Source organism: Priapulus caudatus, unplaced genomic scaffold, assembly GCF_000485595.1.
Source record: "Priapulus caudatus unplaced genomic scaffold, Priapulus_caudatus-5.0.1 Scaffold28, whole genome shotgun sequence".
NCBI lineage: Eukaryota > Metazoa > Priapulida > Priapulimorpha > Priapulimorphida > Priapulidae > Priapulus > Priapulus caudatus.
In genome coordinates, this window is record NW_014577089.1 from 357,055 (window position 1) to 384,005 (window position 26,951).

The window sequence follows — 26,951 nt, forward strand, 5'->3', positions numbered from 1 at the left end:
TACCTATATGAAGCTACTGAGGTGAACAATGTACCTATATGAAGCTACTGAGGTGAACAATGTACCTATATGCAGCTACTGAGGAAGGAAATTTACGAAGTTACTGAGGTGCTAACCTTTGCTTTTATGTAGTCACAGATGTCGTAACGTCGCCTGGTCACTGGCTGATGCCCAGTAAAAGATTTTTATAAAATCCAACAGAAAGTCAGCAAAATTTTGCAAACATCCCATTGTCCTCATTGCAGGCATATTATATGAAATGTATTCCGATGCATGCCTATACATTCATATATACCTATACATTCATATATACCTATATTCAATTTCCTTTTGGTATATCCATGCTTTCATTCATTTATTCGTTTTCTATTCTGCTATTCTTTACAACCATGTTTAATTCGTTTGTCTGTACGTGGGCTCTGCTATGCAGGTGGCAGAAAAGCTGAAACTGGCAGCAAACACGGCTGAGGACATTGAGCGCACGCGCGACGGCTACCGACCTGCTGCTAAACGTGGCGCCATCTTGTTCTTTGTCCTGTCAGAGATGTCAGCGATCAACTCAATGTACCAGTATTCGCTGGCATCCTACCTCGAGGTAAAGCGCTATCGGTCGCTTCTGTTGTGCTCTATACATTCCAGTGTCTATAGACGTGTGTACTGTTACTGTACTGTATGTGTGTGTGTGTGCGAGCGTGCATGCATGCGTGTGTGCGTGCGTGTGTGTATGTGGAATAAGTTCTGAGGTATAGTGCATGTTTACCTTACCATCTGCGTTCACTGCGTCCTCTCCGTGTCTACGTGGTAACAAATGATTTAACGTGAACATAAACACGTGTGCTTGTTGCATGTATTATGCGCTCAAGCAGTGATTTCGAATCCTTCCAGGAATGAAAAAAGGGTTTCATTTAAAATAAATTTGTCGATGTATACATTCTGCAACAATATACGCACCACAAATAAGCAAAAATATGACACAATATTACATTACTGTGATTATTGCACTTTACAATGCTATGTAAGCAATTAAATATTAAGGGAATTAAGTTATATCTGGAAGCGTCATCCCTGGTCATAATGGCCAGCAAGTGATAGAGAAAAAATAAATACATAATAGATATGTTTACTGACAGGATGCTGTATGCTATATAATTATGTTGACAGGATGCATATTACTGAGTATATAATATTTTTTACGTCTACAGGTATTCCAGCACTCATTGCAGAAGAGTATGCGTGACAGCATTGTTCTGAAGCGATTGAAGAACATCATGGACACCCTCACGTATAACGTCTACAGCTACGGCTGCACAGGTGTGAAGGCTAATTATGAAGATTGTAATGAGATGGAAGTTAACAGCCGACACCATGCAGGATTGTCATGCTGTCACTAGCGCTCATAGGGTCTATGTCCCCCAGGGTACTGCCGGAACGTACCCTGGTACTATCTAATAAGGCTGAGAGGGTCTATGTCCCCCAGGGTACTGCCGGAACGTACCCTGGTACTATCTAATATGCCGGACCGTACCTCGCCTACTCCACTAACGAGTCTATGGAGTCGCCTACGCCCCTACTCCCTAACCATAACCCTAACCCTAACCATATCAGATAGTTACCAGGGTACGTTCCAGTATACCGGACCGTACCCAGGGTACGTTCCGGCAGTACCCTGCAAGACATAGACCCTATGAGCGTCACTAGCATGCACTCACTATAATCCACGACTGTGGTGTTAGTTGTTGGCAGGATTATATAGAGATATAGATTATATAGAGTGTCAGTTTATGTGATAGATAATTCAGAGAATCATATTAAAAATCCAAATGGCAAGATTTTCGCAATTTGCCTGAACGATTCAATAGTGTGTGAGTCTGCATGCCATACTCGTCGTTGTCTTGGTGACAGCCCGATCTGACAATTTTACGTCTGTAACAGGTATCTTTGAGAAGCACAAGCTGCTATTTAGCTTCCAGATGACCATTAAGCTTGAGCAAAGTGAGGGCAATGTCTTGCAAGAGCAGCTTGACTTCTTTATCAAGGGCAACATCTCCCTGGAAAAGAGTACCCGTCTAAAGCCATTTAGGTAACATGCGACCTTTTTGTTTACTCATACGCAGCTGGTAGTCCTACCAATTCAATTGTTTCATTTGTACTATCTCTTCACTAGTCTAAAGTTGGGACAGTGATGTATTGTGTGTGGATTCCAGGTGGTTGCCTGACCAGAGCTGGGAGGATGCTGTCTGCTTGAATGAAGCATTCCCTGATAAGTTTGGCAGCCTTTGTGATGACATAGAGCACAATGAGAATATCTGGAAGGAGGTATCGGCTTGAGTAATAGCTTCCGTGTCTTCCTTGCACCAGCAAAGTCATTATGATAGTAGTGTCTACACTCAGTGAGGGTATAGTTACGTGTCATGTGTGAGTACTTTGAAGCAGTGCCAGTTTATTGTGGTACCATCAAAGGCAGTAACTTGGTATTTGACGCAAATATACAGTTGAAATGTGTCATGTATGGGTGAGTACTTTGAAGCAGTGCCACATTATTGTGGTACCATCAAAAGCAGTCACTTATATTTGACGCAAATATTCAGTTGAAATAATTTTTTTGTCAGTGGTATGACCTGGATGCGCCGGAGGCAGCAGCATTTCCTCTCAAGTACAGCGAGAGCCTGGGAGACTTTGAGCGGCTGATGCTGCTACGCTGCTTCCGCGTCGACAGGGTGTATCGTGCTGTGACAGACTATGTTACACACCGCATGGGCGAGAAATACGTCACGCCTCCCGTGATCAGGTGGGATGACGTGCATTGCAGGGTTCTTGTAACACGCTGGTGGTTTCGGTACATCAATAACGTAAACTTAGATGTAACATAATAATTGCGTATTTTAGGTATAAATGCTGCAAATATTTTACTTTGACTGCCTTTCAGGTTTCCTTGTTTATTTCATGAGATGAACTTGAAGACAAGTAGTAGCATTGCTGTTGGCAACATACATCCTCGGCTAACGAATCACAATACGAAACAAAACTCTCCTTGCTTAATGTCATGATACGCATACATGGTCATAGTAAAAAATACATCAGTACGTGCTATGAAGAGGATGATGGTGATCTACTTAAAGATGGAGGTCACAGTCCAATGCTTTTCATGCCATGGATAGACGTACCAACTGAGAATATTTTGTATTTCACCTGTAACCTAGTGTTATTTTAACTAAATAGATTGTTGCGTGAAATGTATTTCTACAAATATGGCTGCCCAGTGACTTTTTAGCTCTTTAGTTGTCGTGTCATTTTATATCGATGACCTCTGTTTTTCTGTTGGTTCCAGCTTTGAAGCCATATATGAACAGAGTTCGCCACAATCACCAATAGTTTTTATTCTAAGTCCTGGGTCTGACCCAGGCAGCGACCTTACAAAGCTAGCAGAAAGAGCAGGATTCCGTGACAACAGGCTCAAGTTCCTTGCAATGGGCCAAGGACAGGAAAAGGTGATTGTAAAGATGTTTCTTTTATGCTTTATAGTGCGTTACCTCCGTTTGCTAGCAATGTGTAAATGCATACGAAGTTACGAACCTTACGAACATATAAAGTTAAGAAGTTGCGTTTGTATTGCCATATGGAGTTTTGTTATCTTAATCATTTTTTGACAGGCCGCACTGCAACTACTCGACACGGCAATTTCTCGTGGGCAGTGGCTTATGCTTCAGAACTGCCATCTGTTGGTAAACTTCCTCAAGGACTTAGAAAAACAGCTAGAGAAAATCACAAAGCCACATCCAGATTTCCGTCTGTGGCTTACCACTGACCCAACTCCAAGCTTCCCTATTGGCATTTTGCAGCGATCACTGAAGGTAAGCCTTTCGAAACTACTTTTATGAGTAACTTTCATCTGTGGAGAAAATCATGCATTTCTGTTGGTTTTGCTTTCTTGTGCAGCATTCTGATTCCTGCTGAGATCAGCAGACAGATATGCAGGCTGATTTCCATGCTTCCTTACTGTTGAATGCTTCCTAATTGTTTGATACTTCCTATTGATATGACAACTTGAGGACTTTCGTGTCACGTTGGTGTATGAATTTCGCATTTACTCAGTGATATGCATCGGTGAGTAACCTTGCCATGTTCCTCCAGGTAGTCACTGAGCCCCCCAATGGCTTAAAGTTGAATTTGAGGAACACCTACTTCAAAATCTCACAGAATGCCTTACAGGAGTGTGAGCATCAAGCCTTCCCATCACTGGTGTACGTGCTGGCATTCTTCCATGCTGTTGTGCAGGTATGGTGAAATTCAAGCAACAGGGCTAGTTAGTAATAGTAAAAGTAAAGTAACTTAGTTAGAAGTAATAACATGTGTAGTATATGGATTTCGGAGCGGTAAAGGCAGACCGTCAGCATATGCGACACTTAACTTCTTACATATACCATATTAAAATGTCTTTTCAAGAGTACAGTAATACCGAATACCCCACATTACGGACATTATGCGTAATTCTATAGTCTGAATCACGCTTTCCCATGGACTTCTATTGCATAATTTAAGATCTACCAAAAAAGTAGATGATCCTATGTGTTCTCTATTACAAGCACATTTGTGACTGCAAGTAAACACATATATTGAACATTTAATGATGTAACACGCTTAGGGAAATCCAGAATAAGAATAATACAGTGTACTAATTATAATGCTTGAATGCAGCACACTGACTGTGACTGATTGACAAACATATATTGATTATTTAATGATATTACAATCAAGGAATTTAGAATAAACATTAGTACCCTGTTGTACCTGGAGTACAATAGACACAGCTAGGGCACTGATTACAGGAATGCACGCATTCCATACAATTTGAACGTGTAGGTATTTTCCTCTAATGGACAGAAAACTATCTAACCAGATGGTGGCAGATTTAAAAGCTGGTCTGCCTGACATGTTGGCAGCTTGCTTTATATGTATTACATTAATGTCATTGACAGCATTTGAACATACAAAGTTTTTGGGCAGAAACATGCAATCAGTATTTTGAAGTTTGTGTAAGAGCGAATGTTCGTTTCGTACGCATTTCAAGTTTAGTGGTTATAATTTACAAATTACGTACGGGCGAGTTTACATAACCAAGGTTATCATAGGATGAGGTATCACTGTATTAAAACATTTGTACTTGGTTTAATATTTTCAACAGCAATTATATTATAACAGGTATTTCTTTAGTACAAATACGATTTTTTTAATAATAATTTATCCTAACTATTTAATTATTGTCATTATTAATAGGAGAGACGCAAGTATGACAAGATCGGCTGGAATGTGGCTTATGACTTTAATGAGTCGGACTTCAGAGTTTGTATGCAAATAATTAATACCTACCTCACCAAGTCGTACAACCAGGGAGATCATGAGAAAATCCCATGGAACAGCTTGAAATACCTTGTTGGAGAGGTGAGGCACAAACACTGCCCTAGTTGCTTATAGCAGTTGCCTAAAGCAGCAATTCCATTGAATTGCATATATCTGCATTCGTAGCAGAAGGTGCATGTAAGCTGCCAGTTGAATCACTGTCAGTTCATAGTCATAACGTCTTACAACGTACTAGTATCACATATCCTGGGACTGATTTCAGATGATGTATGGAATTCATTCCATCAATGATTTTCGACTATTGATCATGCTGCTGATTTCAGGTCATGTACGGCGGCCGTGTCATTGATGATTTTGATAGGCGCGTCGTCAACACGTATATGAACGAATACATGGGCGACTTTATATTCGACACGTTCCAGCCCTTCCATTTCTACAGCAATGATGAGGTCGACTACAAAATACCTGAACCCGGTCTAAAGGAGAATTACATAGGTATAGGTATCATTTAATGTGTCAGACCGACACTAGATTTCAGCATACATTGCATGGTAGCATTCAGCGTACATCTGCACTGGTCTATCTTCACAAGAAAGAGCAAAGAACCTGTACAGTCCCTCCATATACCCAAAGTTGTTTACAATATTAATTTACCTATAGACCATGCACTGTTTTTGCGAGTTCCCTATTCATTATACAGGTAATTATCTTATCAATTGCTATTTGATAATTTGTTTGTCCTATCAGTTGCATTACATAGGGGCTAGTTCTTACCCTATTGATTATATTGTTGGTTGGGTTGTTTATTATCCTATTGATTCAAATTAATTGAACTGTTCCATGCGCTACTGAAACAATTAATGTACATGTACTGTATTTTTCTGTTTTTTGTAATGTTCTGCACCATACATAGTAAATGTGAATGGGATAAAACTGTTAATACATACATATATATATATAGATTACATAGATACGCTGCCACTCTCCAACACACCTGAGGTATTTGGCCTGCACCCCAACGCAGAAATTGGCTACTATACACAAGCGGCCAGAGACATGTGGACTCAACTGGTAGAGATTCAGCCACAAACTGGTATATTGTTGTTTTCCACACTTGTTACTATACTTGGAGTGTAGGGTTACCATGTATTCATATATCCTATATGACCAATCCTAACTTGAACTGGATGGATAGGTCCACCCAACTTCAGCTTACAAGGGGTATACACGATAGATCTCCTACAGTTTCTCCAGCTAACCTCTGATTGCATAGCATAAGCTGACAGTTATCAGCGCAGTGTATAACGGCAATGAATGACCTTATTTGACATAGTGTGCACTCGTGGTGCTGCTATATAAGAATTATTGCATCATTATATAGCAGTCACCAGTATTCGAAACCTAGAGGTCTTGTGGCATGCTACTTACAAAATTAACCATGCATTATCTTTGCAAGCAACATGCCACTCAGATTTATTGTGTTGTCTGTGTCTTGTGTAATAGACTTGATCAGTGAAAAAAATACACGGGGGCTCGGGGCGATTTAGCTCCCGAAATGTCAAAAAGAGCCCCGGAAATGCTAAAAAGAGCCCCCGTAAATTTGCATAAAGTTCAATGCAAACCAAATTTTAGAGTGCTATTTTCATGCACGCAAGCTTGAAAAGTAGCCCCCGAAAAATAGATTAACATTTTTCCCCTGGACTTGATTATATGAACATTGCAGCAATGAAACATTCTTTTTAAAGGCGAATCTGGTACGGGGATCAGCAGGGAAGAATTCATAGGTAAGATAGCAAGTGACATCCTCAACAAGCTTCCAGAGCAGTTTGACCTTGACAAGATTAGGAAGAAGTTTGGTCTGGACATGAGCCCAACCAGTGTGGTGCTTGTACAGGAGTTGGAGCGATTTAATAAGCTTATCGAGCGCATGAAGAAATCCCTCACCACGCTGAAGAAGGTATAGCCATCGAGTAGAATAACTGTAATTATGCAAATTACTACATTTCGGTGGCACGAGGCTCACCTACAATAGGCTTTATACTTTGTCGGGTAACAAAAAGGTCGTGCATAGGAATAGAGTGCATGCAGCTACGTATCTTGTTGTTACCATTACTTTGTAATTCCAACTAGGCCCTGGCAGGAGAGGTTGGCATGAGTAACGAGCTTGATGATGTCGCTCGGGCGCTGTATAATGGAACCATCCCCCGTATCTGGCGACGCTTGGCACCGGACACACTCAAGTCACTCGGCAACTGGTTGCTGCATTTCCACCGCAGGCACGCGCAGTACACTTACTGGGTGCGTTCCACTCGGCTATCCGATCGCGTCTTCTTTGGTTCTCAAAGTTTTTCCCGATTCCCTAAACGCTGCACCTAGCTTGATACTGCTTTTATAGGTAAATCGTTCTTATTCATCATAACTTGTGCTCTGCTGAAGTGCCAGACATCTTCAAGGGTCCTGGAAATCTAGCACGCACAAATTACAAATTTTCTTTTTTTATCAAACAGGTGAATGAGGGTGAGCCTGCCGTCATCTGGTTATCAGGTTTACAAATTCCTGAATCGTACCTTACTGCCTTAGTACAGGCGACATGCCGTCGCAATGGATGGCCCCTAGACAAATCCACACTTTACACAACAGTGACAAGTTATGCGACTCCAGATGATGTACAAGAAAAGGCTCATCAAGGTACCATTTTCCACGTAGTATATATGTACCAGTTACAGCATTATTATCTACCAGGTAAAGGGAAGTGAAAGATGCTGTCAATTAATGCTATCAAGTTATAACTAAGCCTAATACACTACTGTGTACATGCATGTATCTATCACCATATAGTTCTTGGCTTTCACAGCAAATGAAATTTAATGAGTTACCTCATTAAATAGTTATTAAATAATATAATAGTTATTAATATAATATATATATTTAATAGTTATCTCATTTATCCTGCATAGGATGCTATGTGACAGGCCTGTACCTTGAGGGAGCTGCGTGGGATATAGAAAACAATTGTCTTACTGGTTCCCAACCCAAGGAGTTGATACAGGAACTGCCAATTCTGAAGGTCATTCCTATTGAGGCACACAAGCTCAAGCTACAGGTTGGTGTCGTTCAGTAATCGGTTAACTAATAGTTTAATTCTAGTACATACTACAAAAGAGTAGCGTGAAGTCTTCCCTAGCATTACTATCAGTGACTGTTATGCTTATTATTTCCATTAATTACCAGGGTTCCTAATAACTGGACTATTTTCTTACAATCGATACCATCTAAACTCATTTAATGTCATTATCATGTTTAGTGTAATATTTCTGTATTTATTATCATGGTCACAACCATTATCATTAGTATGATAGCCATTAGCTAAAAGCTAAAGTAAAAGCTATTGTTAATCTTATATGATAACTGATATTGTTAACCGGTTTAACCATCAATCAGTATAGTGAGAAATCAGTATAGGCACGCATAAACTAGTGTGCATGGCTCCTTTCATGATATGTCGAATGTGATGTTGCATCTGACTATAGGGGATGCAAAAATATCACCACCACAGCTTTTGCTTAATTAGTTACGATAGGTAGGCAGCTTGATGTGTTTGTATAGCAGCTTTGAAGCCAACCAATACTTATGAAAGTTAAAATATTGGTAAAGTATATTATGTGCGTTGCTTACAGAACACACTGCGTGCGCCTGTCTACACAACATCGATGCGGCGAAATGCGATGGGTGTTGGGCTGGTGTTCGAAGCAGACCTGGCCACGACGCAGCACATCAGTCATTGGGTGCTGCAAGGTGTCTGCTTGCTTCTCAACACGGACTGAATCACCAAGCAAGGACTACCAAACTACACTACCACTGCCAGACTGGGAAAGCTGGTGTGGGGCAGGTGCCAACTCAATCCCTCCAGTGCATTGTAACTTCGTGATGGAGCAGTTAAGGGAGGGGAGATGTTCATAACTTGTGATTTTTGTGGGGGTTTTTATTATGTAAGTAATTTTTGTATATATCGTTCAGTTGGGATTGTAAATTTTGATGTGGATAATCCACTTATGAGGGTATGATAGGTGCTTCTGATGTGTGATCTGAAACTTCATTGTGAATTTATTCCTTCATTTCCTAAAACATTTTATATGAGTATTTTTCATAGATAATTTTTGTATATGTAATAATAATCGGGTAGTGGAAATGTGTATAGGGCGAGTAGCACACAATGTGCCAAATATTGCTGCAACCAACTAGTGTTACGACTGAAGCCTTTCGTCATGCATAGATGGTTCGTAACTTATGATTCCCTTTTCATGTATACCTGATTTTTTCATAATACTCCGAGAAGGATAGAAAAGGTGCTAAAGCATGCTAGTTGTGGGAGGAAGAATGATACACATAAGTCGTAGGTAATCTGACCAAAGTACCTCAATGGTATAGGCCAAGATGCAGTTCACATGATGTCAAGCCAATTCTAGTGTCACACATCTTGAAATTTTGATGTGTATAAGCACCATCATCTGTCATAGAACACACCTCAAGGCAACGAAGTTCACATCTATTATAGCTATTGTGCAATGATTTGTTTCCTGCATATTTGAATTCAATAAAAAAAATCCCCTAAGTGCCAAATTGAAGCTTCCAAATTGAAGTAGTATATTGCTGTTTCTCATGTGATTCAGTGTAAAAATGCAGTAAGTGATAAAAATGCACATGAACTTTGCACGATTTGATTTTACATAACACCGAGGGCACAAACCTTGTGCTTTTGATGACATGACATAAGGTAGAACCCAGCACTAAGTCATCCCACATTATGCGATCATCACTTGGTTTCTCTTTCTCCTCTGTTCTCACTTACTCTTTCAAACTTAACATTACACTGCTATAACGTGACCATGCATATACGGTAATAAAATTGTTGGACCCCACTATCGCATTATAAACGCACACCACTTCTCACATATAATACAAAACAATATGTAACAAATAAACAAAATTATTTTACGGAATTTTCTCTACAAAAAAGACAATTTCAACCATTCTCAGTATACGTACATGATTGCCTATTACTTCCGCGCTCTCGACTTGCAGTTCTCATCGAATTAAACACCTATGCACACGTGAATATAGGTTTATATCATACACACAAAGCTCCCCTCGTAGGTATCAGGCAAGGGAACATAATATGAAGAACACAGACGAGACGAACAGACGCGACTACACTGTGGAAAACTATTTACCAACCATTATCAGATGGGTGCGAGAAAACGACAAAATAGGTATACAACGATATAAGTAGTTCTGCAAGTAGTCAATCAACATTGTACAATGGAAAAAGTGTAGAGCCCATAATACAATTCTGCTTTAAAGGCTGTGCACAAACCTACCAGGCCCTTCTTATAGAAAATTTAGACAGGAAAATAGACAAGCTTTACTTGGCGTGGTATAATAGAATTGTAATTTACAAGTGTCTTGATACGATACTGGCTGGTCCTGCACTCGGAATAATTTATTGTTCGATCAAGCTAAGTGTGGAAACAGGGTAGACGTAGTCACAATTACCCGATTCAGTAGTCTAGAAAACCTAGAGACTGCGCAGATAAGCAGTGGCGTTGCTACAATTAAACACGACTTACTTGTAGTAACATGATAGCGTAGTACACGGGGGGACACCCAGCTGGAGATCAGAGAAGAAAACAGCACCGAGACGGAAATGTATAAAGACATTTGAATCTAGCAAAACCCGCACTGAGCGCAAGTGCTTACTACAGTTGTTTCGCGACTAGGAAACAATGACAACTTGTTGTGACCTGAATACCCAGAGCAGAAAATAATGTACAATATTTACAGCTCATCCCAGCGTTCCCAATCACGCACGCGCGCGCGCACAAACTCGCAAACATGTGTACTTAACAATGAGAGCGCAGTGAAACTGGTGGTCAGAACATTATCTATAAATCACCTGCTGCACGTCTCTTCCCATACACTTTCGACACAGTGACGTGTGGATTTAAATCATGGGATGAATTTTTGTCAAAATTGGCATAACATGGGGCGCAGTTTTTACGCATCGTATAGCTACTCCATGCCTATAGTAGCGCTCAAGCCTAGCGCAGACTTGCGACTTTTGGTTGCTCGTCGCTGCAACCTGCAACCGCATGCGATCGGTCGCACGCTTCACCGTGTGTGCGCATGCAAGCGACTGTCACTTCTTTCCATTGTGTTTCCATGACTTATATTACCCGCACACATGCGATTTCAAAGCGATTGCGAACGAGTTGCTGAAAATCAAACCTGTTTGATTTTTTGCAACTCGTTGCAAGCGACCGGAATCACTACGAGTTGCAGTTGCACGTTCCCGCAGACTTGTGTCTTTTCATGCAACTCGGCTGCGATTCTAGAAGTCTGCGCTAGGCTTTAGGCATTCAAGGCAATTAATTTATTTCTTCTTTAGTATGTCCAAGTTAATCACACACTTAATCACCTACTAGCCACAACAATGTCAGATCAAAACCCCATTATTAATTCCAGTATTTACAATGCAGTATTTGAAGCACTATTATAGCTACTTGGAGCTTGTGAGTTTTTCTGGTGCCAACAAAAGGAATCGTGTAAACTGCGATTAACCTTTCAGTTGGCGTATCACCATTACAGCAAAATACGTTATTCTTGCCATTTTATTCCTATAGCAAAATATTGTTTATATTTTTTCTCCTTAATAGTAGCTGAAGCCAAAACACGTTATACTATTTCAGATTATGTGTGAGGAGCCCAAAATAATACTTGGAAATGGTTCCAAAGGTATGCAAGCCAGTGTGGATTAATTGGGTTTATATAACTGGCACCTCAAAGACTTGTTTTATCTCTTATCTGTGACATGCGGACCAGAATTACAACGTACATTGCTATATGGAATAGAGAATTGATTTAACGACGATTCATAAGAAATGGGTTCTTATTTGATCCGTGAATTTTGATTCGTGATCAGCCACGTTACAGATACTAAAAATTGAAAGGCCTCTTTTTTAACATGCACAAAGAAACATACAATCAGATGCCTGCGTTTTCGAAAGGTTCTATGGATGCTGAAGATCGTTTGTGTAATTAAAACATTAATAAATATTTGTTACAAAAGAATAAACATTTAAGTAACACGTATCGATTACCAAACTCGAAAATGGAATTTCCGAATGCATTCTGCAACTTTTCGTTCTTTTGGTCATTCTTCAATTTTTCTCTTTTCTTATGCATGTTCGACTCTTGTTCTCTGTGCAACTAGGTAAGCAAACTGCGTATTATGATAACAGGCTCTTTGTTGTCTAGATGCTTGGCTTTATGCTAACCTATTCTTACAAAACACAAAGTAAGTACAAAAATGTCTCAAGATACACACTCCGTTACGTCTTACAGGATAAGATGACACCATCAACGAATTTGTTTAGAATCCATCTGGGATCACTTGTCTAGATGGGATATTAAATTATTTTTTTCTGTAAAGGAGAAGGAATTTTTAAATGTGTAGGTACTACCGGCACACTTTCCGCGCAACCTGTTCCACAATATGTGCAACAGGTTTATAAGAAACAACTCTGGCTAAACGCCTTTCGAATCATAGACATAGGCTAACATAACTACGATTTACAGGCATATATCATCGCACACTTCCGTCATTATTAACTTTAATAATTCTATATTTCCTACATTATTTATAATTAATTTTACATAATAACTGAATGTTCTAATACAGCATACGGCTGTATTGATAACGTGCACTGACGACGGCACTACACGCAGACCACAAATGTAGTTTAGGCATAAATATTTTGGTCTAATAGGCTGACCGTCACTGTGCTCTGTCTCTGATAATTATTAAACATGGTATATATACAAAATGTGTGCAGCGCAATTCGGCACAATAGGCGCTCAGTAATGCACCGGTACACAACAGCATCACCGTGTGGCGCCATCTACTGCACAATCACGGCGCACTGTGTCGCATTTCTGCCACTATTGGACGTTACTCTGGAACAATGTCATACAAAACACTATTTCAAATACGTGACTACGATTTTACTTCATTAAAAAAACTCTGGGCCCTCCCTGCCAAAAATAAAAGTGGGCTTCTCCTGTGTCAGGGTACTATGTTACATCGCTTCTTCTGGTGACACTACTATACATATTTCAACGAGCACCGCAATGGTTAAACTGTCAGGCCACACCGCCCCACACATGTAGCAACAGCTTTTGGTCTCTGCAGTAATATACTCACTATTCTCATTCAACAGAATCTTCCTTCCAGATCATTGTCAAGACTCCGGAAGCGTGTACAGAACATTAATTCATATGCCAGTCTAGCCACACTGAAAGCATATTCATCATGCCAACACGACGAGTGTCATCATTAAACGGCTGCTCACTCACACCCAGTCACCCGCAGTGTCGTAGCTGCCCTGCAACCATCAAGAGGGGTCACAGCGGACTGCACAGAACGCCATCTCAGCAACTTCCCAGAGGCACACCTGCAGTGCATGCATATGCAAACACTACACGTAGCAATACATTTAGACATTAAGACGTTCTGTATTTTGGTGGTGGATGAATTACTGTGGCATTTTTTAATATCTTATATAGAGTCTTTGACTGGATTAAGGTACCAGTATATAACTAATAATGCAATGAGGACGATCTAAAATAGTTAAATTCAAAAAGATATTTAATCAAAATGTTACAGTATAAATATAAAGCAATAGATAGCAGTTGCAGATAATTTAGTGGCTAGTGTGTTTATCAAGCTGGTAAGAAAAATAGTGTTCTAAGAAGCCATGAAAATGAGTCATGAAAAGCTTTATAGCTGAATAATTGTCGTTTTGAAGAACATATTTCGATAGCATGTCTCAATATTAAAATATTGTTTACCTCAATCCATACCTTACAATTGCACCCAAACCATAACAGAAACCATTTTGGCCACAAATGCATGGTGACTTTAGTAAATAATGAGCTTTTACACAGTACTACAACATAATTTATGACCGACTACTATACAATATTGAACGGGTGTTCAAGTACACTTCAGTGCATGCTGTTGCCTTCTACAGTCATCCCTCGTATAACATTAGAAAACAACCCACTTGTGATTTGATGAAAATTCTATCGAATAGAAATTTGTTGACTGCAAGCAAGGCAGTTTCAAGACGTCCTTAAGTCATCGCTGGCTGTTACATTTGCATACACTTGCGGCTGTTAGAGGAACAGAGGATGCTCCCACGGGCCGATCTGCAGGGCTTACTGCCGGAACAGTGCGCTTATATCTCCGTCTACCAGACAGTGCGCCTCTAGAGACGTCATCATTTCAGGAAGCTCTTGTAGAGAAGGACAGAACGACAAGTCTCCCTTTCCTGCTCCATCAGAAAAATGAGGTCCCTGAGGTTGACACGCTTCGTACGGGGGCGCTGTGACGGCAGAAAACGCTAATATTAGAAGCTCATCTATGCACGACAATTTCTTTCACCACAAAACTCGATTCAATCGAGATGCACACTCAAATCGGTGTTAGCAGTCATCTCAATCGACAAGTCACCTGTCCATAAAGGACAATGCATTCCCCTCTACTGACCCTTACAAACAGGTTTGATTGTATTCTGACAACGACCGTGCTCCTACATTGGTCACCTGTCAATAAATAACTATAGAGCATTACAGACTCCCATGAGGTTTCCAACTATTTACAGATTCCTCTTCTGAAAAACAATGCACAGAGACCCCTAAGTTTCATCATCAATATGTTAACCTTCATCACTGTAAATTACATCATTGCTTTCAAATGAGCCACTGAACATTCTTATTGCAGTCTCCACAACATATAACTACCATTCATGGTTCACAAGCTAAAAGCCTGATGGACTGGTGTACCCTGAATGTTAATAGCATGAGGCAAATACTTGAAAAACTGGGCAGTGTGTGCAGTTATAGCCTGCTTGAGGGATTCAAAAACTCTGACCACTGACTGCATTGAACAGGTGGCTGCTGTGTACGTTTGAGACGTTGCATTGCATTTTTTAATGGCCACCACAAGCAGGTGGCCAGTCTATAGAGGTGGCTGCTATACACAGGTTTGACTGTAATTGCAATTCAAGCTTCACAGTGCTCACATTGCCACCATTCAAGTTTGTACAAACTGCTCGTACACCTAACAGTAATGCAATCTCCACCTGGAACATTTCAATTTCACGGGAATGTTAAAAACACGTCATTTTCCAAGGTAAGCAGCATCCTATTTATAGCGGCGTCTACACTATAGACTAAAACCCGGGTTAACCCGCGTTTTAGTAAAACGCGCGTTTTCGGTAGTGCAGCGTCTACACTGTCAAAAACCCACCTTCCGTGAATGCCGGGTTTTAAGTATTTCGGTTGTATCAAGCATATCCCCGGTATGGTTGCGCCACCTGTAGCCGAGTCTGGCGTGCAGCTAAAACGCGGGTTTTCTGTCATGTCCTGTCTACACTACGACGCTCGACTAAAACGCGGGTTTTAGCAGAGTAAAACCCGGCAATATTGCCGGGTCTGTAAAACCCGCGTTTTTACAAAACCCACCTCTAAAACCCGCGTTTTAGCAACAGTGTAGATGCGGTAAACCCGGGTTTTAGCAACAGTGTAGATGCGGTAAACCCGCGTTTTAGCAACAGTGTAGATGCGGTAAACCCGGGTTTTAGCATAGTGTAGACGCCGCTCGAGTTACCGGGGTCGGACGAGTGAACGCTTGGTAGCCGTCTGCTACCAACTCGCCGAGAAACGGCGTTACTGAGCAATGCGCAAACAGAAACGCGACGCCAGCTCATCGACTCGTGCCGAGACGTTTCTTACCTGAAACCTTTGCGGTGCACTGCCGGCCGGCGTCGTCCCGCTGGTCCCCGCACTGTCAGACACCTCCGCTTGGTCAAACTTGCGCCGCTTGCGAGGGCCGATCGCAGCGAGAGCCGTCTGATTCGCCTCCTGTTGTCGCAGCACCTCCATCTCTGCTTGTTGCATCTACGCGATCGTGCAAACGACGGTTATCGGCGCAGTTGTAGAAACGTAAAAACATCAAAGCATATAATGAAGGGTTCAACGCTTGACAGCCAACTGATGCCTACCTCTTTGGCCTTTTGTTTTAGCCGTGCTTGCTCTGGATCCTCCTGCTTTGATCGACTCTGAAGTTGCAGGAATAAATAGTAAATACAAATTAGATCATTTTACTAGAATGACAGGCCACAAACTCAACTTCCAGCAACAACAAATGCTTTTGAGCTGCCACTCTACATTGAAAACACCAGGCTTGGAATTAAATAGTATTTCATTTAAAAAACACTATATAAAACGTTTTTTGATTTATAGTTTTTTTACTCCATTATTGATACCAGAAAAGAGTGAATAACATCATATAAGGGTAGCCGTTCTTTCTAAATAGTGTAAAAATGATTTGTATTACAAAATATTTCATTAGACTCCTAGTGTAAATTTGAATATTCAAACGTAACTGTAGACATTGAATAATGCACTCATTTCCAATTATTAGCAAAAAATGCTTGAGATAAAAATCACATTGTTCATAGTTTTTAGTTAAAACACCTTTTAAATAATTTTTTGTGCAACCCCTGAAAAACACCTTGGCTAATCGAAGCAGCATCTCCCGCTCTTGCTCCTCGTGCCGCTTTTTCTCCAATTTATCTAGTTCTTCTAAAAACTTTAACTGAGTTCTAACATTAGTGCTCTCCTTGTAGTGAGTGTCCATCTGTAATGAAGAAGAAATTGCTATTGGATAAACAGACAAGACACGAAGCCAAAATGACAGGAAGCACTAAACACCAATAATGGACTGATAATTAATCAAAAAGTAATCACATTACATATACAAGATGAATAAATTTGAGCAAAATTGTAATAATTATTCTAATAGAAATACCTAATATCTATATACTATAATTAACCTAATAGCATTACCTTCACGGTATCTATTCTGTGCTCTGCTATGAGGCCAAGCTTCTCTATGATCGTTCGAAGTCTCTCCTGTGTCGCGTGTGATACCAAGTTGGCAACATCCGCTGGTGCATCATCTAAACCATGCTTTCTCACTGCAATTGACGCGAGGATTTCTTATGTTTTTACCAACCGTTTTTATATTTTCTAAACCATTCTGATACTTACTGGTATTCCTTGCATAACTGTTAACACCAAATGTATACAACAAGGCTAACATGTCATAGAACACTCGCACAACATTCTTTCCACCAATATGTGCACCAATCTGCATTTCAAATTAGATTGTTAAACTTACTATTTGCGAGATTTTTGCTCAGAAGAACTTAATATAGCTAAATATAGTCTCACCTGACAGCGGAAATATCACTGATTACGCTAACATTAAAAACACTAAGATTTTATGCAGTTATAGCATAGAAAAAGTGCATAACTAAAACAAAAGGGCATGCAATTTTGTGTGGTAAATATTATTGAATTTTTATGTCAATAATTCAGAGCACTTTCTGTCATTGTCATTCCTGTGTTACTATCTGACTGGTAATCCACAAGCTTCTCTAATAACAGACTTAACGCGGCATTAGTACTACACTCCTGTTACGCTAGTATGAACCTGTGTTTACACTGTGACCTGATTTCTGCGGTGCGACTATATGCATTACTGCACCATGATAGATGTCTCGCGCTACCGCAAGAAAGTCCGAGAGATGGCAACGGTAAACATAAACAGAACGCAAAATTGTAATCATGCATGATTTGGTGAATACGAAGGTTCTAAGACATTTTATCGTTACTCTAGACAATTGCTGTTACTCAAGCAATAACGGTAGGTATCATGAAAGTGGACAAAGCACTGGAAAACTCTCGCAATAGTTACTTTAACATATGTCAACAAATCTAGAGCGGGATTGTTGCTCCCGCGAGACCGGAACCCTGTGTCTACAATAGGTTAATTGCCTTTGTATACATTTCGAGATAGCTACCAGTCTATAAATACTTGCATCACATAATTACGCAGACTTGTTTTGTGGGACTGTTTGAACATTGCATTATCCCAAATCTGAAGATAGCAGGTGCACATTTGCTATTTAATTACTGTTTTATAGTCTATAACAGCAAGAACTCCTAATAATTTTTATACTGAAGTAATCAGTAATATGTACGCTGACAGGTGAGTCTAAATTTGTCTAAAGTTATTATTTTATTTTTTATTTATTTGAAAAATAATTGTTTTCAAACCGTATGTACATTACGACTCAAGTGTGATATGTGCAACCAGGGAGCGTGTACATGTCAGTACGCTGGCGTATATCGTGGGTTATTCGTGTGTTCGCGAGTCGTATGGCGTATGTCGCTGGCGGAGGTATGCACTCTCCGTGAGTGCCCTCTGTCTAGTTGTAAATGTATCATATATATGGATGGTGCTATTTGGGTTAGCAACCAGCAGCATTGAGCCTACCTATCTCACGGATACGGGTCTGCAGTGCGCTGCCGAGCAGAAAACTCTCGTCCTTACAAGAACGCTCCACAGTGCCCACATGCTCTGTCGTGGATGCCAGGATACGCTGGCTCTCCTCTATCAGATTGACTCCGCCCATGGCAGCCACGTCGTTGATGTCATCATCATCCCTGCATCAACAAAAACCTGGGTTACCCAAGAGTATCAATCAGGTTTTATCTGCCACTGTTGTGCGTACATGTTATAGGTGGCTTGCACCTTACACTCACATGGATGGACACAATGACGGCGGCCTCAAGCGAGTATAATTTCTTGCAGAATTTTTTGTCCCAAATAAGAATAGTTATACAACTTCTAAATCAAACGAAACTGATCTGTCAGGGCACGATCTCACTGATGTGAAAACATGGATCATGTAGTTTTACACACAAATTAACAACACACAACAACAACAACATTGCCAATGTTATAAATGTGTAATAATACCTGCAGGCAATCTACCATCAGCACCTGTAGACTCACTTACCTGAATGCTGAATGGCCTTTCTCTCTCTGAGGAGCTGAGGCACCTGCTCTCACATGAATACCTGGACGAGGTTTTAGAGCTCCAGCTATCGTTGGCGTTGATGCTGCTATGGACCCTGGCACAAGTTTGGTCATCACCTGCATACAACAAGCCACATTAGCAGAATCAATATTTTTTTAAAGCCTTACAAATTGCCTATCATTACATCTATTAAATGATATTGATAATGGATGGAGATAAAAAATGGTACAGAATCTTTTATCATTTTTCCCCTGTGACATTCAGTACTGCAGACTAACATTCTAACACTTCATCTATGCTAATAATGCGTATCTTCATGCTAATACTTTCTTCAGTGTCTTTACACCATGAGCTATATTCAGCCAAAGAATTGCAACATAAAGTTACACATACTGTCACAATTTGCCAAACAAATTTAGGTAAATAAGATTATATTAAGTTATCAATGAAACAAGACATCCCAATTGTACTTCTATTGACTGCATTTTATCAGGGGTATCCTGAACATAATCCTGAAGATAATTTGCTATTCTTTACCTATAAAATACTATATCTCACACTTACCTGTGATACATTTTTATGTTGGCTATTCAACATATGCTGCTGAGCAATGGCTTGCTGACTGGTCACCTGCCCCGGACGTGTAACCTTGTTCTACAGTGATGGAAATGTGATAACAATTATATAAATTCTCATATCACAAACACTGTATAGAATATACACCACATACAGAGAAGCAAATGAAAGCTAAACAAATAACAGTTACACTAGGAAATCTGAAATTCATGATAGGAAATACTAAGAGTAAGTGATCGCTGCTCACTTTAAACTAAAAACAAAGCCTTTAATATAACACATCGTCCTATTAAGGCTTTTAATTAAACCTTTTCTAAATTTACAACGAATTAGGATAGCAAAGATTTACAAAGTACCAAATCGATGATAAATATTAACCTCTTTGTGACAAAGATAATTTACATACATGTACAGTAGGTGCCGGTAGTGGTGTTGTTTCCACAGCAGGAATGGCAAGTGCAGATGGGGGTGGTGGATTAACACCCTCGATGCTCACTTCATTGTTATACAGCGACTGCCTCAAGTGCGGCAAGCTCCGCTGTTTGAAATCATAATTCGTATTGCAATATCACAATAATAAATAACACGACTAATCACCAGAATCCCCTCAACACGAATAGCGAAGCAAGACATGCGAATATACATGGAAACTTATTCTTAGTTTCTCAAATTTCATTAAAAAATGGCTCATCGGCAAAGATGTGTTGGATCTAGGAACACTAAGGGGTCATTCACAATTATCAACATTTTCACAAGCGTACAAACCGTACGCTGGGGGGGAGGGGGTCAATGCCCGCCGTACGCTTTCAGCATTTCCTAAAAATGTCGATCCATTTCCCGCACCGTGCGCCCCAGCCGGCATCGCAGGCATCCTCACACCGCGACGCGCCGAGCCCTGGCCGGCCTGTGCCCCGCACGGGCCCGTTGACCGAACGAACCGAGCTAGCTAGCTAGCAGCCGAGTGCAGTGTAAACAACCGGCACGATGATAACGATTTATATCCGTGCTCGTTATGACAGGGTTTGCATGTAATTCATATACATGTATTTCTATGTAGAATAGTGTAAAAAAAAATCAACATATTTCTTCGTACACTTTTAGGGGGGAGGAGGGGGTCTCGAAAAAGTGTCCGCTTTGTACACTTGTAAAAATGTTGATAATTGTGAACGACCCCTAAATCAAGCATACAATGCACACATTTTCTGAAATGCTTAGCTGATAATTAATGGTACAATAAAACACAACCAGGCAGAAATTTACTTAGAGTGCGCCTATACTTATACTATATATTTACTCTAACTGAATGGAAAAATGGAAAAAATAACTGTAAACTATCTAGAATGACTAACATCTCTGTGAACTTACTTTTAAGAATGGAACAAGGAAAGGCTGTGGTGAAGATTTAAGCTCAGCTTCTAATTTGGTTGTGAAATCTTCTGGCTGCACTAAACCATCCTAGTGAAAGATATGACAATGCATTATTAAAATTACTGTCAGGCAACATATTTCCATAACCAAGTAATACATGCAAACATTAACAATACACAGAAACATTCACAGAAATGGTAGTTTCCTGACTTTGAACAGAAACAAATATAAATATTATTTTAATTAATATTGTAATGTTAAAATGTAGCTCGCATAATTTTTCTTGTCTTTGTACTTACTATTACTCCCTGTATAAGCTTTCGTACATTAGCAGCAACATCAGGAGGTTGACTAGATGCAAGCTTGATCAGTGTGGAAAAGAAATTTTTGCATTTCTTCTTTGCTACCTCTGGTGACATCTTTGCTGAAACAGTGGCTGAAGGCCCGTGGCTGGAGGAAGCAGTGCCAGATACCAAAGGAGATGAAGATGCCATGGAAACAGTGTGCATCCCTGCTGCCGGAACTGACATTCTTACAGGTGACGTCGTTACTTGTGTCTGAACTGGATGCTGAAGAAATCAAGCATAAGCAATTAACATCTTGTAAAAATGTCAGAAATTATTTTACAGGGGTAGAAATTAACTTTTGAACAAGGGAGTCCAGCTGACTCCCTGCCGACTCCCTGCCCTCAAAAAGAGGGAGTCTGCGGCAAAATGAGGGAGTCCGCAGTCTGAAGTTCAAAACTAAAGATATTAACAATAACGCATACATGTGCTTATTTTGAAGATTCATGCGGTTGCATGTCTGCCAAATTTTCTTTGGACATTTGCTGAAAAAATACGGAAATTTTGCGTGAGTATAATATGGAGGCCATGCTCTGGAACAAACTAGTTAGTATAGCAGAATTTTCAGGGAGTCACACAGACTCCTGCATATATGTCAAATCAGGGAGTCCGACAGTAAATCAGGGAGTACTTATTTGACTCTGGACTCGTGTTCATTTTGCACCCTAATTTTACATAATTGATAATAGATTACTGACAACATTAACTATCCTGTTGTCTATTGATATTGTCTGTTCCCAATAGCTAACAAAAATACTAGTACTATTACACCATTTAGATGTATTTCAAAACAATTGGATATATCTCCATCGCAAACACATTAGTAAAAACTATATCAACCTCCCAGTGTTTCGCCTGGCCAAAAAGGACTGTGAGGTGGGAAATTTTTTTTTTGGTGTGTTTGCGCGTTTCGAGCCCCCCCCCCCAATTTTTTTGTTGTTGAAAAAATGGTGCAATTTGGGTCATTCCAAGTTATCTGAACACATTGTATGAGACTATTCTATTGCATTTCAGTTCAATAAAGTGTAGTTTATTGATTGAAGAACAGTGATTTTCATCAGCGAGGCAATGTTTTGGACAAATTTTTGTGTGGCGAATGAGAATTTGAGCGAGGCAGCCCGCCTCGCTCGTGTCAATGCAGGGGAAACACTGACTCCCCATATAATCTTTATAATATCCTGTCATATTAGAACTAATATGAAATTGTATAAATGTTCAAACCAATTTCAAAATTGTTAGCATGTAGATTACATTACGTAATCTTAGTAGTCGATATTATATCTGTACCAATAGTATTTAAATTTACCATTCCAACAAAATACAAAGCAATGAATATTTAGAATCTTAAAGCGAGAATAATATAATACTTTAGGTGTACTGCAAATTTTCGTTTTAAAGTAGGTTTAAATTAGTAAAAGAATTTATGGTTGAAAATTCATTAAAAATATCCATAAAAAACATTTTTAAACTGTTGAAGAGTGTTTGCTTAGAACGTCTGTAGTGACACTACATGTGCATCTATTCACGAAGTAGTGCTGTGTAAATTTTTAGATACAAGTTAAAGACCGACCCTTGTTATTTATCAATTCAATAGAAAAGAATTGTGATATATTATGTTTTACTATTAGTTTTAATGAGATTATGCATGTATTTGCTTTAAACGAATGTCGCTTAGTTAAATAAGAGTTAGGTATGAATATTAGTGTTGGAAATCAGTCCAACAAAACCGGTTTTACAAAACGACCGATGATCGATTAATCATCGATCATTTTAGATTGCGGCGACGACGCGTCATCGTCGACACAACCGGTGTATTGTAAAGGAATGTTGACATTATTGTTTGTGTAGCTAGTATTTAATGGTAAGTAAATTAAGGATACTGTTAGGGTTACGGATGGGTAAGACTCTAAAGGGCATTGCAACATAACTGCTCATCAAATTCAAACAAACTCATATCCATTACATGAGAGAGATGTCTCTCTATGCTATCAATGAATTTTTATTATTAAAAATTCATCGCTAATTAAGTGACGGCAAAAATTGTGAATTTACACAAAAATGCTTTTTTTGTTATTTCTCAGAAACAGCAGAGTTGGGACCTAAACTTTTAACCATAAGTTGTTCATAATATAAACAAAAAAGGATCCCTGGAATTTTTTTTAAATGCTTTAATTTAGAAAATAAGTTTAAAAGATGTAGGAAAATTTAGGATTAGGCTTGATTTTCAGGAAACAAAGTCGCTTAGTTCCTTGAAAATTTACACCGCACCGTGTTTACTAGTATCAGGAGTAGATAATAGGGAAGGAGTGTGACTTCAAGTTCAATAAATAAGGGAAATTCGTCATTTACTAGCCTTTATAATACCTACGATTTACTACGCGTAACTCATCCAACTTGAGCTCAAATCGTACACAGTACATTCGCCTAGCATCGTGCGAAATCGTTTTCTCGTATACACCCGCAATCCGGAGATATAGACTAAAACACGTACGACACGATTTTCCATTCTGCTGCCAGCAAACTCAATGCGTTTTGCGCCAAAATTTAAACAAAAGGCAGCTACTAACCATAGCTTGCTCTCTCGGCGAGGCGGTGTGGCTCGCAGGGAGATTGGACATCGACGCAACACTCGGCGAGATAACCTTTGACCCCCCATACAGCTACATACCGGCATACCGGCATACAGCTGGTATGCCCCCCACGCACGCACGCCCACCGCAATCTCCCTGCGAGCCACACTGCCTCGCCGAGAGCAAGCTGTGGTTAGTAGCTGCCTTTTGTTTAAATTTCGGCGCAAAACGCATCGAGTTTGCTGGCAGCAGAATGGAAAATCGTGTCGTACGTTTTACTTATATCTCCGGATGCCTGGTGTTTATCGAGAAACGGATTTCGCACGATGCTAGGCCTGAATCTGTACTGTGTACGATTTTGAGCTCAAGTTGGATGAGTTACGCGTAGTAAATCGTAGGTATTATAAGGCTAGTAAATGACGAATTTCCCTTGTTTATTGAAGTCACACTCCTTCCCTATTATATACTCCTGCTAGTATATATGTGTAAATGTATGTACTTGTGTGTCAAATCTAAAAATTAAAAAAAATAAGTTCGAGTTGTACTCGGTCATCCGATCTTCTACTCGATTAATCAACTTGGCAGCCCAAACGAGTAATGATCGACGAACTCGATTAATTAATCGAAACACCACTAATGAATATAATTATTTATTAATTATTTAATTTGTGATTAGCTCAGTTCAAAGTAAAAATTCAAAAGTGTAACTTCATCAGCGTAACATCCCAATCACATCGTGATGACAATTACATAAACTCTGTGATATCTAATAACAAATGCAAATGTCTTATTTAACAGAAATATATATACACATATATACTATTTTTTATGCAATGAGTATCATAATATACTGTCAAATTCTACAGTATTTATCTTTATTAAAAATATGTGTTCGTAGATATTGGATTTTAATGTGTTATCTAGAATAACAAATCATTTTTACAATGCTATCTATAGTCTATACCTGTATAGTTTGTAACCGGTATGCAGTGGATGGAGGATTAGTAGCACTAGATCGTGGCTGTAGTGCAGTGGGCAAGTTTGCAGTTACAAGTTGCAGCTGTCCAGAAGGTGTCCGTACCAGCACACTACCCTGTAGCAAACTTGGCCTCAAATCCATACTCTGCTCACACATAAAACAAAGAAAGGGCATACAATTTAGCAGAAACCGAATTTCATAACACTACTATATCTGCGCATTTCAGTTAAAAGTAAATAGTATAATACCAATGTTCTATATCTAACTAAAATTAAAAAAACTTCAGATCATACATTTTTAAAATATGATAGTATAATGAAAAGTATTTTGCCATCATATGCAATCTTGCATTAACTACACTTGCAACTCAACGGATGCTAGTTACCTGACCACTGACTTGTACCATGTTTGGTCTTTGCACCTGAACACCAGCCGGGCTTGCAATCCTAATGGGAGTACCAGTGTTCAATATCACGCGGGGAGCCAGAGGTTTTTGTTGATTCGACATTCCAGGTCTCGGCATGACATTCATGTTGACAAGCTGCACACCTTGCAACACAGACGCAGGATTCGAGATGGAACCAGATGCAGTTGACGTGTACACTAGCTGCTGACCAGCAGGCTGCGATGAAACTGCCGATACATTAATCACACTCCCGGTTGATAGAGAGTTCTGTACAGACTTCATTAGAGAAGTCGTTGCGGTCGACATCTGTACTACATTCGCACTGTTTGTTGTATCCGCTTTTACTACAGACGGTTGCCCATCTTGTCTTATTACTATCCGTTGTTGTGGCAGATTTGTCGTGATCAAATTCGGACTATGCACAGTTCTCACAGTGGCCTGGCCAGGCATTGTAACAATCTTTGCTTGATGAGCTGCTACAGATGCCAGACTCTGAATTGCACTAAGACCACTATTTACGGTACCATTCACAGTATCACTGCTTGACTGTGTGACAAGCGACATGGTGCCATTCGCATTTTGCACAACAGATATCGTGCCATTTTTAGCAATGATATTTTGTTGCATAGCGTTTTGCACACCCACAGTTGGCAAAGGTGAAGGAGCTATCGTCACTGAAGGCGAACTCCGCGCTGAATTTATTTGTGCACATGTTGTAGACAATGTCAAGTAACCACTAGCTGGAACACCAGCCATTTGTTGTGTACAGTTCAAGGCTGTACCTAGTGAGTTAATTCCTGTTCCTTGTACATTTTGTGGTATGGATTTATTAGTCGCAGCACTGCTTGAAGTAGTACTACCATCAGCCTGAGAATTATTGTTTGGTAAATTAATGATCATGTTTTTCTGGCCTCCTGTTCCCAGTGTAAGAGACCCGCTACCAATAACATTGCCAGAAATATGGTTATTCAATATAACGTTGGCTGAAACTTGCTGTGAACAAGAAGTGACACTTGATGAGGATAACTGGCTTTCTAAAGTCCCAACTAGAGCGTTCACAGCGCTTTCGTCGACTTCAGACGAGAGAACATCTTCTAACGACTTAGACGACGCCATTTTCGACTTGAAACTGACTACCTTTGATGTGAGCATGCGCAGCTTTACTAACCGTTGCGGAGGAAAATGATGAATAACAATAAGAAAATAAATGTAATGTTCACATTTTATCTACAACGGATTATGTATTTATAATAGCAAATAGTAAATTAGTTATTTAATGTAAATTAGAATATATATTACAAAATTGAATATCTAAAAAATAATGAAGTAGCATGCATA

General features: G+C 39.7%; 2 protein-coding genes across 2 annotated transcripts in view; one reads left to right on the top strand and one right to left on the bottom strand.

The window, feature by feature from the left end:
- LOC106815019 (dynein heavy chain 10, axonemal-like) overlaps nt 1-9,983 on the top strand; it is a 51,677-nt gene extending 41,694 nt beyond the window's left edge. The window contains exons 66-81 of the mRNA XM_014819434.1: nt 431-595; nt 1,203-1,311; nt 1,933-2,080; nt 2,205-2,316; nt 2,610-2,788; nt 3,329-3,488; nt 3,651-3,851; nt 4,132-4,275; nt 5,275-5,439; nt 5,682-5,853; nt 6,320-6,451; nt 7,104-7,315; nt 7,489-7,656; nt 7,866-8,046; nt 8,316-8,461; nt 9,036-9,983. Of these exons, the coding sequence (XP_014674920.1) occupies nt 431-595; nt 1,203-1,311; nt 1,933-2,080; nt 2,205-2,316; nt 2,610-2,788; nt 3,329-3,488; nt 3,651-3,851; nt 4,132-4,275; nt 5,275-5,439; nt 5,682-5,853; nt 6,320-6,451; nt 7,104-7,315; nt 7,489-7,656; nt 7,866-8,046; nt 8,316-8,461; nt 9,036-9,182 (2,541 nt within the window). The 3' untranslated portion in view covers nt 9,183-9,983. The remainder of the gene's footprint in view (nt 1-430; nt 596-1,202; nt 1,312-1,932; nt 2,081-2,204; nt 2,317-2,609; nt 2,789-3,328; nt 3,489-3,650; nt 3,852-4,131; nt 4,276-5,274; nt 5,440-5,681; nt 5,854-6,319; nt 6,452-7,103; nt 7,316-7,488; nt 7,657-7,865; nt 8,047-8,315; nt 8,462-9,035) is intronic.
- A 2,604-nt stretch (nt 9,984-12,587) lies between these two features.
- On the bottom strand, nt 12,588-26,745 carry LOC106815384 (transcription initiation factor TFIID subunit 4-like). Its single transcript, XM_014819840.1, has 13 exons — nt 25,593-26,745; nt 25,193-25,351; nt 21,614-21,883; nt 21,312-21,401; nt 20,353-20,484; nt 19,935-20,024; nt 19,350-19,486; nt 18,824-18,993; nt 17,329-17,459; nt 16,994-17,119; nt 16,482-16,538; nt 16,213-16,377; nt 12,588-14,801 (listed from the first exon to the last, which is right to left on the bottom strand). Exons 1-13 carry the CDS (start codon nt 26,727-26,729, stop codon nt 14,697-14,699), a joined length of 2,769 nt encoding a protein of 922 aa, XP_014675326.1. The 5' UTR covers nt 26,730-26,745; the 3' UTR covers nt 12,588-14,696.
- Between the last annotated feature and the right edge of the window lie 206 nt (nt 26,746-26,951).